The sequence below is a fragment of the Cryptomeria japonica genome, chromosome 5, assembly GCF_030272615.1.
Source record: "Cryptomeria japonica chromosome 5, Sugi_1.0, whole genome shotgun sequence".
NCBI classification, from domain to species: Eukaryota; Viridiplantae; Streptophyta; class Pinopsida; order Cupressales; family Cupressaceae; genus Cryptomeria; species Cryptomeria japonica.
In genome coordinates, this window is record NC_081409.1 from 366,431,067 (window position 1) to 366,442,672 (window position 11,606).

Here is an 11,606-nt window from a genome sequence, read left to right on the forward strand (position 1 = left end):
TACCAATTGTTAGACACAATGCACCACTGAGAGGGGGAGGGGGTGAATCAGTGGTTCTCAAACTTTCCCTTTAGCTATCCTATGTGAGCATACCAGTTAATAGATATAACTCAATGCAGACTTACCGGTTAGTGGGGAGACCAACACAAATGCAATCACACAAGGGACATCACATAACACCAATATATACGAGGAAAACCCAAGATGGGAAAAACCTCAGTGAGCAGTGCTGCTGGAGACTTCTAATCCAATCCAGCCTCACAATGAAAACTCTGTTACAATGTTTAGGGCACCAACTCAACGAGCACCAACCCCTGATTTAGGGCACCAACCCAAGGAGCTACAACCCCTGCACCAAGCTACAACTTAGTGGTCATAATAAAAAACATCAAATACAAAAGTAGTTGTCTTGTTACAAGTGAATCTTGCAACCATTTCTTATACCTTACTCTATTGGTGAGATACCTTCTCTGCTACACTGACTCACTCTTCTGTTGCTCTACTGCCAACAACCCTACTAGTACACCTCTTCTACTCTTCTTCTCTGCAGGATCTATTCCTCACTACTTTGCACTTTACCAGTGCTAAACTCTACTGGTCCATTGTCTGCCTTCTCTGCAGCTCTCTTCACTTTTTTTCTACCGGTATCACCACTATCAGTTCTGCATTTCACTCTCCCTCTTTTCTCAGATACTTTCTAAGCATTTGGCTGATTTTCTCTCATGTGAAGAAGCAACACTTAATCACTTCGTAATAGCACAATGTATTTCTTCTATTCAACAACAACTAACAATGTCTTTGGCCTTCAAATTTATAGATTTGTTTTCTCGCCAAAAGCCAATTCAAATTATAGGGAGTTAGGGTTTCCTCATCACCCTCGAGGCAAACCAAATCCAATTAGATCTTGTTTGATCTGATCTCCCTGACATCCATTTATACACTTTCACCATTAACTCACATTCTTGATCACGTCTTTCATCTTTTGAGATCTGGTTTTTCCCTTATCGACTGATTTCTTGGTCACACCAACATTGGTCTTGTTGTTTCTTTCATCTGCCTCAATCTCCTCAATCACTCTTATCTGTCTCTCAGTTGTCCTCTAGACCTCGAGCTGCAAACCTCTGCAACAACTCTACAACAGGCCCGTGATTTGTGGGACCTTCCATCAATGTTGACCAACCCTGCAACTACCATGTCAGTGTACATTCCATCTTTATCCAAATGCAAGTTCGCCACCTTGACTCCAAGTGGCATCCATGTTGACCATCTACTAGCTTGGCTCTTCATGTCGCTCCAGATAGGATCACTGACCAAACACTCTACCAGTATCTCTTCTTTGTCGGTTTACTAACCCTGTCAGTTAAACCCTCAACTTGATCTACCATCAGCCTTGCACTCTGCTTCTATTCTGGTGGAGTCGGTCAGCACTCTTGCTAACCTTCCTTATGTACATCTTCATTGGATGGGGAGTCTTCTTCATCTTCACCTTGTCCATATTACCGATTGACTTACATACTAGTAAACACTCTTGATGACACTTTGTCATCAACCTTCACCAGACACATTCTTCAGTCAGGCCACATTCCTCTATTTGCATCTGCTTAGCCTTGCCTTCTCCTTGATCAGCTCAGACCATATCACAACTAGTTTGTCAAGATGACAAACACATCACTCTTCTTCTGTACTGGCATCTCAACGTGCCTTTTCTATCGGTCCAGTGCATAACCCTGATCTCATGCACTTAAGGCATTCCCTCAACTTCCTTATCTCACAAAACTATGATGCACACAATGCATCATAGGAGATAAGTTTCCTTTACCGGTGGAGTGGCACCTTGTCTTCTATATCCTGCAGTGTACTCATGTGACATCCCTATTTGTGTAGCATTTCTTCAAATAGGCACATGTGATCCGGTGTGGGCACATTCACTGTCAGTGATCTCTTCATATGGTGACTGCATCTTCATTAGGTGGGAGTCCTGTTCTCCTGCAACCTTACAACATAATCCCTGTTCATTCTTCTCCTCCAGTGTTGATGTGATTCAGGTAACATTCTTCCTCTTCATCACAAACAACTGCTCAAACACCTTTCCCATCCTACTTGTACACTGGTCATGACCTTTGCAGGCTGACAACCACTCACTTGGTTGATCTAAATTCCACATGTCAATATGTCACTTACCAGTTGACATCCTTTCCTTACCGGTGTTACAGTGTACCGGTATTGAACACCTTACCATCTCATCCACACAAGTCAGACACTAACTCGTGTACTGGTGACTCCCGAGGTCATCTTCCTTACCTTACCGGTGTTCTGCAACACAAGATGATATCCAAGATATCTCAACATATACTCCTCCTTGACAGTGTTTCACATGCATCTCTCGTGTCGGTAGTCATCCCATATCGGTTGACAATAATGACAACACAATGCCAACATACCCTTCTCACTAGCCCCCTCAAGGCTTCGGGAAGGTAGACCCTCTAAAGGTTTTAAATATTTGAAAGTAAATAAAGCATGAAAAGAGTGGGTTTGACTTTTTGGTCACCCAATTAAGGGGAGAGCATATACCTACCACTCAAGACAAAGCATACAATGTTCTTTTTACCTTTTCAAAGCAATTATTTTCTAAGTCCTAATTGGAGATGTTGCTCCAATCAAACATGGTGTTTATTTTAGTCCCACATAGCAATTATTTTTTAAACTAAGAATTGGAAATCTTGGTCAACAAAATGAAAGCACGTTGCTATAAAGTAAATCTATTTGCAAAAGGAACAAGTTGATTGTTCTTTTTAACTTGCAAATAAAGGGTTAATTGTGAATTTTACCTTCGCAAGAAATGAAGGATTTGTTCATTTTAAGCCCAAATTTGAAGTGTTTTGCTACTGACTTACAAGAATGAGAAATTTGAGTTTGTGGTTCTTTTAACCCTTGCAAGTGATGTTCTTTTTATTCCCAAAAACAAGTTTGATTCATTTTAAAGCACCAAAACAAAATTGTGAGGTTCTTTTTACCAAAAAGAAATATGAATTCCTTTTAACCAACTTTGAAAAAGCTAAAAAGAAATCAAAATCCTATTTTAATTTCTCCAACCTGCAAGAATTTGTTAGAAACCTACAAAAAAAAAGTTAGTGAAAATCTTAATCACTTGGTGGGCTAGACAAGCCTGATTTGCCAAATGGATTACAAAATTTTTGCCTCTGTGACAAATGTGCTAAATCGTACTTTGAATGCACTAGAACAGTATGCACTTTTCAAATGCGCTAGAAGAAACTGCAAATGTGCTAAACTGTCAGAAGCCAGAAAAAGATAGAAGAAGCAAATGCGCTAAAATAGACAGTCAATGCGCTATGTCGTGCTACAAATGTGCTGGAATAGTAAACGTATGCACTAAAACAGAGGTCAAATGCGCTAAAACAAAGGTCAAACGCGCTAAAACAGAGGTCAAATGCATTAAAACAAAGGTCGAATGCACTGCAGCGTACCACGTATGCGCTAAAAGATTCTGGAAATTTTGTTGGCCGGACATAAGCAAAAATGTTAAATTTTTTGGTAAATTTAGGGGTCAAACCCCACGATGGGTGCCAAAAATGTGCACCTGATTTGTTGGAGGCCTGCAAGGCAATAAAGAAACATCAAATGCACCCATGAAACATTACATCAAGAAATTTAAATGAAGAAAACATGTTCATCAAATCAAATTGCTCAAAACCGTCTCATGGTCCTCTATCTCCAAGGATCTTCAAGATTCAAGGTGGCTCTCAGCTTGGAAGAGCACTTGATCTTTAATATGTCAACCTAAAGAACGAGAGATGAAGAATGATCTAGGATCAAAATGGATGCAACTAAGATCCTAGTGATTAGATGAAAAACTATTGATATGATATACAAGATGGAGGTGTATTTCTAAATTGAAAGATTAAGTGATGTAATTAAGCTAAGATGAAGATGAGATATGAGAATGCTATGGAATTGATATGAAATTAAGCTAGATGATAATCTAAAACATGATATAATCTAAGCTATGATGCAATTAGGATGGCCTAGATGCTTGAAGATGAACAATTGGAGCTCCTTGATAACCTGCACAACAAAATAACTATAATATGGATGCAAAAGATGATGGATCCTTAGATTGAAGAAATGGGCTCTATTTATAGAGAAAATAGAGAAATGGATGGCCAAGATTGAGCAATCTTAACAAGGACCAGGATTGAAAGTTATCAATCCACGAGGGGGATTCAATCCAATCCCAAGTTGACAAATGTCACCTTGAGATGGCTTGAGAGGATGCTAAGTAAGCATTAGGGGTAACCTCAAGAGATGACATCATTGGATAATGTTATTATCCAAGGGAGCATGCTATTGTCCAAGAGGTAAGCTCTTGTGCAAAATTGAGGGATGGCCAAAGGGACAACCATCATAGGCTAGGATAATGTCTTGTAAGAGACATTAAATGCTCTTTGAAGACTTTGGAGGTTAACTTGTTGAAAGTTAGATAACCTTACAAGTTTGGAAGACTCAACAAGTTAACTTGTTGAAGAAGGTAGAGTCTTCAACACATTTTGAAGGCTTTCCCCAAATTTGGAGAAGTGACTCCCCTAATTTTAGGGATGTGACAAGATTAGAAGAATTTAGGTTAATTAATGAGGGGTTAGAGGGGTTGTAGAAGAACATTAGCATGCTAATGGAAAATGTAGGAAAATGCAAGTGGAAGCAAATAGGCATTTTTAGATAAAATAAAAGATTTATTTTAGCCAAAAGGGGTGCAACTTGCATTTGGAGGATTTTGCAAGTGGGGGGACTATTCACAAATAAATAATGACTTATTTGAATGCAAAGGGGTTTTGATCAAATGTCAATTCAATTAAAAGGGAAAAGGGATTTTAATTAAATAAATAAGATTTATTCAATTAAATGGCTAAAAGGTACTTAATCAAACCTTAGTTTAATTAATAGGTTAAGCTAGAAGAAATGGATTTTAACCAAATCTTTAATTTGATTAATAGGTTGATTGGAAGAATAGGGATATTAATTAAACCTTAGTCTAATTAATAGGCGAATAAATGATGATTAAATGAATAAAAATCATTTAATTAGTTGTGCAAGTTTTAGGTGTCTACAGTAATCACTATCTAGATAAGAAAGGAAGCAAATCAAAGAGATCCACAAACAATTTAACATCATGACATTTAAATTTGATGATTATATGATTATCTTTAAATAAAATATAATTTAAAACTATATTACATAAAAAAACAAAAAAAAAAAACATATTGGATAGAGAGTCGAAATTTCTACATAATTATTATAATAATACACAAATCTCATATAAAATATATTTTAATGTTTGACACAACCTTCAATGGATAATCCATATAAAACATTACGTGACAGGTAGGGCCAAGTTGCAAATTTAAGTCCTCCATGTGGGGCCCATTTCGAAGTTCCCTTGGATATATAAACAAGTTTCTTTTGAATTAAGGAAAAACAAATGAAAATGAAAACGAAAGGCAAAGGTATCTTCGAAATGCAAGCCGACGGAAAAAGTCTCGGGCCCCTCTTTAAGCGGCTAGTTGGCAACTTGAAAAAATTAAAGAGGAAAAATATAAGAAAATTTATGCGTAGAATAAAAGAAAAGTAAAGGCAATTGGGCATTCTGGCGCTTTGCTAGGCAATAAGCCACTTGATAAATTGCAACATGCTCCCTTCCGTACTTTTTTATTGCATGAAAACGGATGGAGCAATCTAGAAGCTCATTTTATTATAAAAATACAAACGCAACTTGCTATGCTGCATGCCCATGATGCATACATCACTCACATGGCCGCCGATGTGTATATATGGATGTTCATGCGGGGTTTTTAGGCTGAGACGATTTAACAGCAGGAAATTAGGAGGAGAAGTGAGGAGAAGACAGAAGGATATGTAGATGATTCGGAAATGTAATTCTGTGAATTGACAAAAGAATAAGAAGCATCCGATCTCCAGGGTTCCGGGAGGCTTGGAGAAGGCAGAAATTTGCAGAGGCTAGATCGGCGTTGTGGAGAATTTGGAGGATTGTTTTAGAGAGGTTTTTTTTTTCTTGAGAGAGAAAAGTTTGAGCATTCCCAAGGGAGATGGTGAAGATTGAAATTTGCAGAGGCTAGATCGGCGTTGTGCGGAGAATTCTTTCAGTGTTTGAGCATTTCTGTAAAATAGGGAAATTCTTTCAGTGAGATTTCGTTGTTTGAGCTTTTCTGCAGACTAGGGAAATTCTTTCGGTGAGATTTCTTTGAGAGAAAGTCTGAGATTTTCTGTAAAATAGATATTCTTTCATTGAGATTTCTTTGAGCTTTTCTGTGGAATAGGGAGATTCTCTCAGTGAGATTTCCTTGAGAGGAAGTTTGAGCATTTCTGTAGAATAAAGAAATGATGTACGCACAGCAAGCGCAGCAGGAGGTTTGGAGATCGCCGGACTTTACAGTCAGGCGAAAGAGCGCGGAGGAGGAGGAAGAATATTCGCGGCTCAGGGAGGTTGTGGAGCGCTACCATTCGCATGCTGTGTCCGGCAACGAGTGCCGGTCGGTTGTGGTGCAACGCATCGAAGCACCGGTAAGCGTTGTCTGGTCTGTGGTGCGGCGCTTCGATGAGCCGCAGGCTTACAAGCACTTTGTGCGGAGCTGTTGTTTGCGTGGCGATGGAGATCTGAAGGTAGGGTGCCTGAGAGAAGTTAGGGTTGTTTCGGGGCTCCCTGCGGCCACCAGCACCGAGCGGCTTGAAATTCTTGACGAAGAGCGCCACATTTTCAGCTTCCGGATCGTCGGCGGTGACCACCGGCTGAACAATTATCGGTCCGTGACAACGCTTCATGAGGCGCTTATTGAAGGTCAGCCTGGCACCGTGGTCGTGGAGTCTTACCTTGTGGAGGTTCCTGATGGAAATACTAAGGAGGACACGTGCCTGTTTATTGATACCATTGTTAAGTGCAATCTGCACTCGCTCGCGCAAATCTCACAGCACCTCAAGATGCATAATAGCTGCTAGTTGTTGCGCCGGTCGAGGGATCGAGTCCTGGGACTATTCTTTCTTCTTTTTGCTCCTTTTCTGTTTCCGTTTTCGGTGTGGTCTTTTACAGTTGTACAAAAGGAGTTGTGTTGTTCCTCGGACAGGCGGGCTGTGGAATAGCAGAGACGATTTTCTTGGAGGGAAAAAATAGGCGCCTTATTATTATTATAATTATTGTTATACGGCAGATGTTGTTTATAAGGAAAATAGATATTTTTTGGGGAAGAGAAGAGCAGGAGTTGAAATGTTTGAGTGTGGCCGACACAGGTTGGAATTTCATTTTAGTAAATTGATTCTATCTGTGTTCTGCTGCTGCCATGGCAGCGCACACTTTCTCATATTTTACTTTTCTTCTTTTTTTTCTTTCTTGAAATTAGATTTTCAATAATACCGTGTTTTTTCTCCTGGAAATACCTATAGCGCAAGATTCATTGATTATTCGTCCTGATTTGCATTTGTTTCTGGGTAAATATGGTATGGACTGAAACAGGAAACAGAATTAAGATTTTCTGTCAAATGTGAAGACTTCCGGTTGATTGTTGTTGGTACTACTGCGCACATCTAATTATCACAGCCATTTTGTCATTACTACTGCACCCCGTGATTAGCGATTGACTGTTTACCACAATCATGCTTCTTTGTAACATTCTATACGCTTTACATACCCACTAGTTTATTACATTACATTTTTTAATTTATGGAACACCCTCTCCGCACTGGAATTCTAGATTACCTTTATTACTAAACATATATACAGTCTAGATTTTATCACTTAACAGGACCACCCCCATGCAAAGCATAGCTGTAATGATAAACTGCTGACAAAAGAATTGAAGTATATACTGCTTTTTTTTCTAATGTTCTCCCTAGTTTTTCTAAGAGTAAGTTTCAATATCATTATATTGGAATTCTCGAAAAGACATAAAAATTGGATTGTCTACATTTTTTATTTGACTAAGTAAATTTATAGTTCTATTATCATATCATGAAGATTTTTTCTATTATCATTTTGTATCATACTTCATAATCTTAAAGACTGAAGAAATATGATTAAAAATATTGATGAAAACTATTTACATATTGACAAGAGAATTTGAAGTATATACTGCTTTTTTATGATGTTCTCCCTGACTTTTGTAAGAAAAAGTTAAGTTTTAATTGTTATTACCTTAGAGTTTTTTAGAAGACATGAAATTTTCATGGTCCATATTTTTTAATTTGATTATCATTTTTTTTCCATCTAGTATAATGAAAATTTCCTCTATCCTCATTTTATATCATAAAGATTTTCCTATCATCATTTGGTATCATACTTAATATAAAATTGAAGAAATATTTCCAAAATATTGATTTCAGTTTTTACATAATCAAATAAAAAAATATAATCAAAATTTATATTAAAATTAGGACCAAATTTACTGTACAATCCCTTCAACATTTGATTTGTTCATTTTAAAGGTACGTTGTTTTGAAATGAATGCTGTGTTTTTCTTAAGGGACAAAAGCTACACAAGAAGTAGCTAACCTATGATAGCATGCACTCACTATGTGAAAGCTTTTGTTTGAGGAACATAAAAAAAGTTGTATTGCAGTTCCAATTTCAGAAAATCTGTGGGCATTCTACCATCAAATCATTTCCGTGAAATCAATAATGCCTGCACTTTGATTTTTCTATGTTTTATCTAGATGGGCAAATTTGTTGAATTGGGGATCTCACATGAGGGATTATTTGTATTAAACCGGGATTGAGATTGCGAGCCCAGCAATATTTTGGATCAGAACGTACGACAGGCTTCTGCTGTTGCAGATTGCAGTTGGTGAATCCAAAGGAATAATGGCAGTCAGAGTACTTAAAGTACAAGTACAGTGGGTTTGTTACTGATATAGGTCATCAGGATTCAGTGTCATTTACCTTGCCGGTTTTCTTCACCGATAATTTACCAAATTTATTTATTGTTGGGCAGTGGTTAACATATGGGTAATACTTGGGTTTGTTGGGGATTATGTGTATGCCATACCAGAGACCATTAGTTGAATAGGAAATAAAATTAATTTTAGGACTACAGAATGATAAGAAAAACTTATTGGTTTTGCTTTAGTATTCTTTAAAAAGATGTTTAATTTAATCTTATGAGTGGCCAAGGAAAGAAGTATACCACCTATTTATCTTTCAGGGAATATTTAGAGCATTAATTTACAAGTGAAATGGTTCTGACATTGAAGATTTGATGATTTACATTGAATAAAAAACCTGGTGAAGATTCTACCTAAGCCTTTCTGCCAAATCCAGCTAATGTAGACTGTTAAACAATGGAGTATGTCATTGCAGCTGTAGGTTAGGGCAGTGCTGTCATGTTGGTGGGTGGGTTGCAGGTTAAATATTTTCAAGTACTGATTCAGTGCATTTAGGCTTTTTTCAAAAGAAGATCACAATACAGATCGATAGATATGGTGGTACCAGCAAAACTTAGATAATAGAAATAAACTGGAAACATGTGAATAGAATTCAAAATCAACACTGCAGCTAGTAGGCTAAAGGCTGACATCAGAATACAAAAACTTTAGCTTGTTTATGGGTTTTTTAATAAATTTTAAAAAATTATTATTAATTTAGTTGAAAACAAACCAAACCTCTAATCAAACTTCAATTATTATGTAGCCGTTGGTCTTTGCCTTGTATTGTAAACATCACTTGCATCATCACTCTCTAAACTCTCACTTCTTTCCTCACTTGCAAAGAATTTAATAATTCATTTGATTATGAGCGATTGGCAGTTCATTTGAAAGTTTATTTAAAGTGTAAAGATGTTTGATTTTTAAAATAAATTATAAAACATATCAAATAGGTGTAATGATGATTGTAATAAACATTTTGTTGTTCTTCTCAGCAGATGTAAAAGTACTATTTTATTTGGTTTTTATTTGTATGATGATCTTAAAATTTTTTTATTGGAGTGGTTCAATAATTTTCAATCATCAAGGTGTGAAAATATATAATTATATTGTCTTGAAGACAAATGCAATTGAAATAAATGACACTTTGAGGTGTTGAGATATAGGGATCTCAACCCTTAAAATAGTAGGGTCCATTGCCATTATTCTAATGAAGCTTCAGATTCTCCTTTCACATCTGGGTGCACATTGTGTCATATCATTTGAGGTGGACAAAAACCTTATGAATATATTGTCTTGAAGACAAATGCAACTGGAAGAAATGACACTTGGAGGTGTTGAGATATAGGGATTACTGATCTCGGCCCTTAAAATAGTAGGGCCCAATGTCATTATTTTGATGAAGCTTTGAGTGTTCTACTATTCCCCTTTAAAATAGTAGGGCCATAGAATTGTTATCTTAACATTTACGCTTTCTCATGACACAACTTGCATTCTCCTTTCACATTTGGGTGTCAGTATCATTTGAGGTGGACAAAAACCTAACTACATAAAGGGACAAGCTCACAATTCAAAGTGAAGAGTGGAGTAACATTCATCAAGCCCATTCATCATCTTATCTAAGATTTGAAGAATCATGGAGTTCAAAATACATAATGAAACAAGAATTAGGGGAACAACACTAATTACCATTCATGTTCCAATAGTCGTTCACTCCTTGCACACCCAACCCCCCAATTACTAACTTAAAAAAATCAAAGCCCAAACAGGTAGCAGAGTTGTCTTGGGTCGTGGGTTTTCTCCCCATTGGTCCCGGGTTCGACTCCGAGGCTCGGACTCACCCAATGCACCTAGCTTGCGGGCAACTTGGTACATCCCCAGTGGATTAGTCTTGCATCAGGTGCAACAAAATAAAGAAACCAAAAAAATCAGAAAACAAATAACTAAAATTTCATTAAAAAATTTCACATGTACCAATAGTTGCTCATTTTTTAGCATTTTTGGACTATAAGGGCAGGTCCCTATGCGGCTGGCAGCCACTACTCACCTTTTTAGCATCAATTTGTGGAGTTGGTGGCCCCATGAATGTCAAATTTTGTTTCTTATAAAATAAGCAGTCATCTTAAATTGCATTATTAAAAGAAATCTTTAATGCTAATTGGTCACATAAATTTTGGAGAAAAAATTGGAAACAAATAAAAAAGAGGGAAATTTTTTTGCCACGTGTCAATCTTCCCAATAAGTAGTTGCTCCTTATTTCCAGCGCCCCCCGCCCGCCCCCCTTTTTTTTTTAAAGCTTGTTTTTAAGTTTTAAGTAGTTGTTGGTCCACTTAAATAGGAAAAGATTTCAATTTATCCTTTCCTCTTAAAATTTGCATGGGAAGGTTGCTTAATTTTAAGCATAAATTGCACTTAAGCAGATTACTAGGGCATTTGTGCATAAGTATTGGCAATTTTAAGTGCATGGTTATTAGGGCATCTTTAAGTAGGTATTGGGTGACACTTTGAAATGTGTACTTTTTGACCCTTGCATGCATAATGGATTCTACAACATGAATCACTACTATCTAGAAGCCAAAACAATAACTATAAGCAATTAAGTCACATGCAGAGACAACAAAATAAATTGTCAAAATTTGATGTATTGTTTAGAATCTACGAGTTTG

General features: G+C 37.0%; 1 protein-coding gene across 1 annotated transcript; it reads left to right on the forward strand.

Annotated features, from left to right (window-relative positions):
* Window positions 1–5,802: 5,802 nt before the first annotated feature.
* LOC131034792 (abscisic acid receptor PYL4) lies at window positions 5,803–7,487 on the forward strand. The gene has a single exon (XM_057966395.2). The coding sequence runs from the start codon at window positions 6,412–6,414 to the stop codon at window positions 7,024–7,026; it is 615 nt and encodes a 204-aa protein (XP_057822378.1). The 5' UTR covers window positions 5,803–6,411; the 3' UTR covers window positions 7,027–7,487.
* The last annotated feature ends 4,119 nt before the right edge of the window (window positions 7,488–11,606 follow it).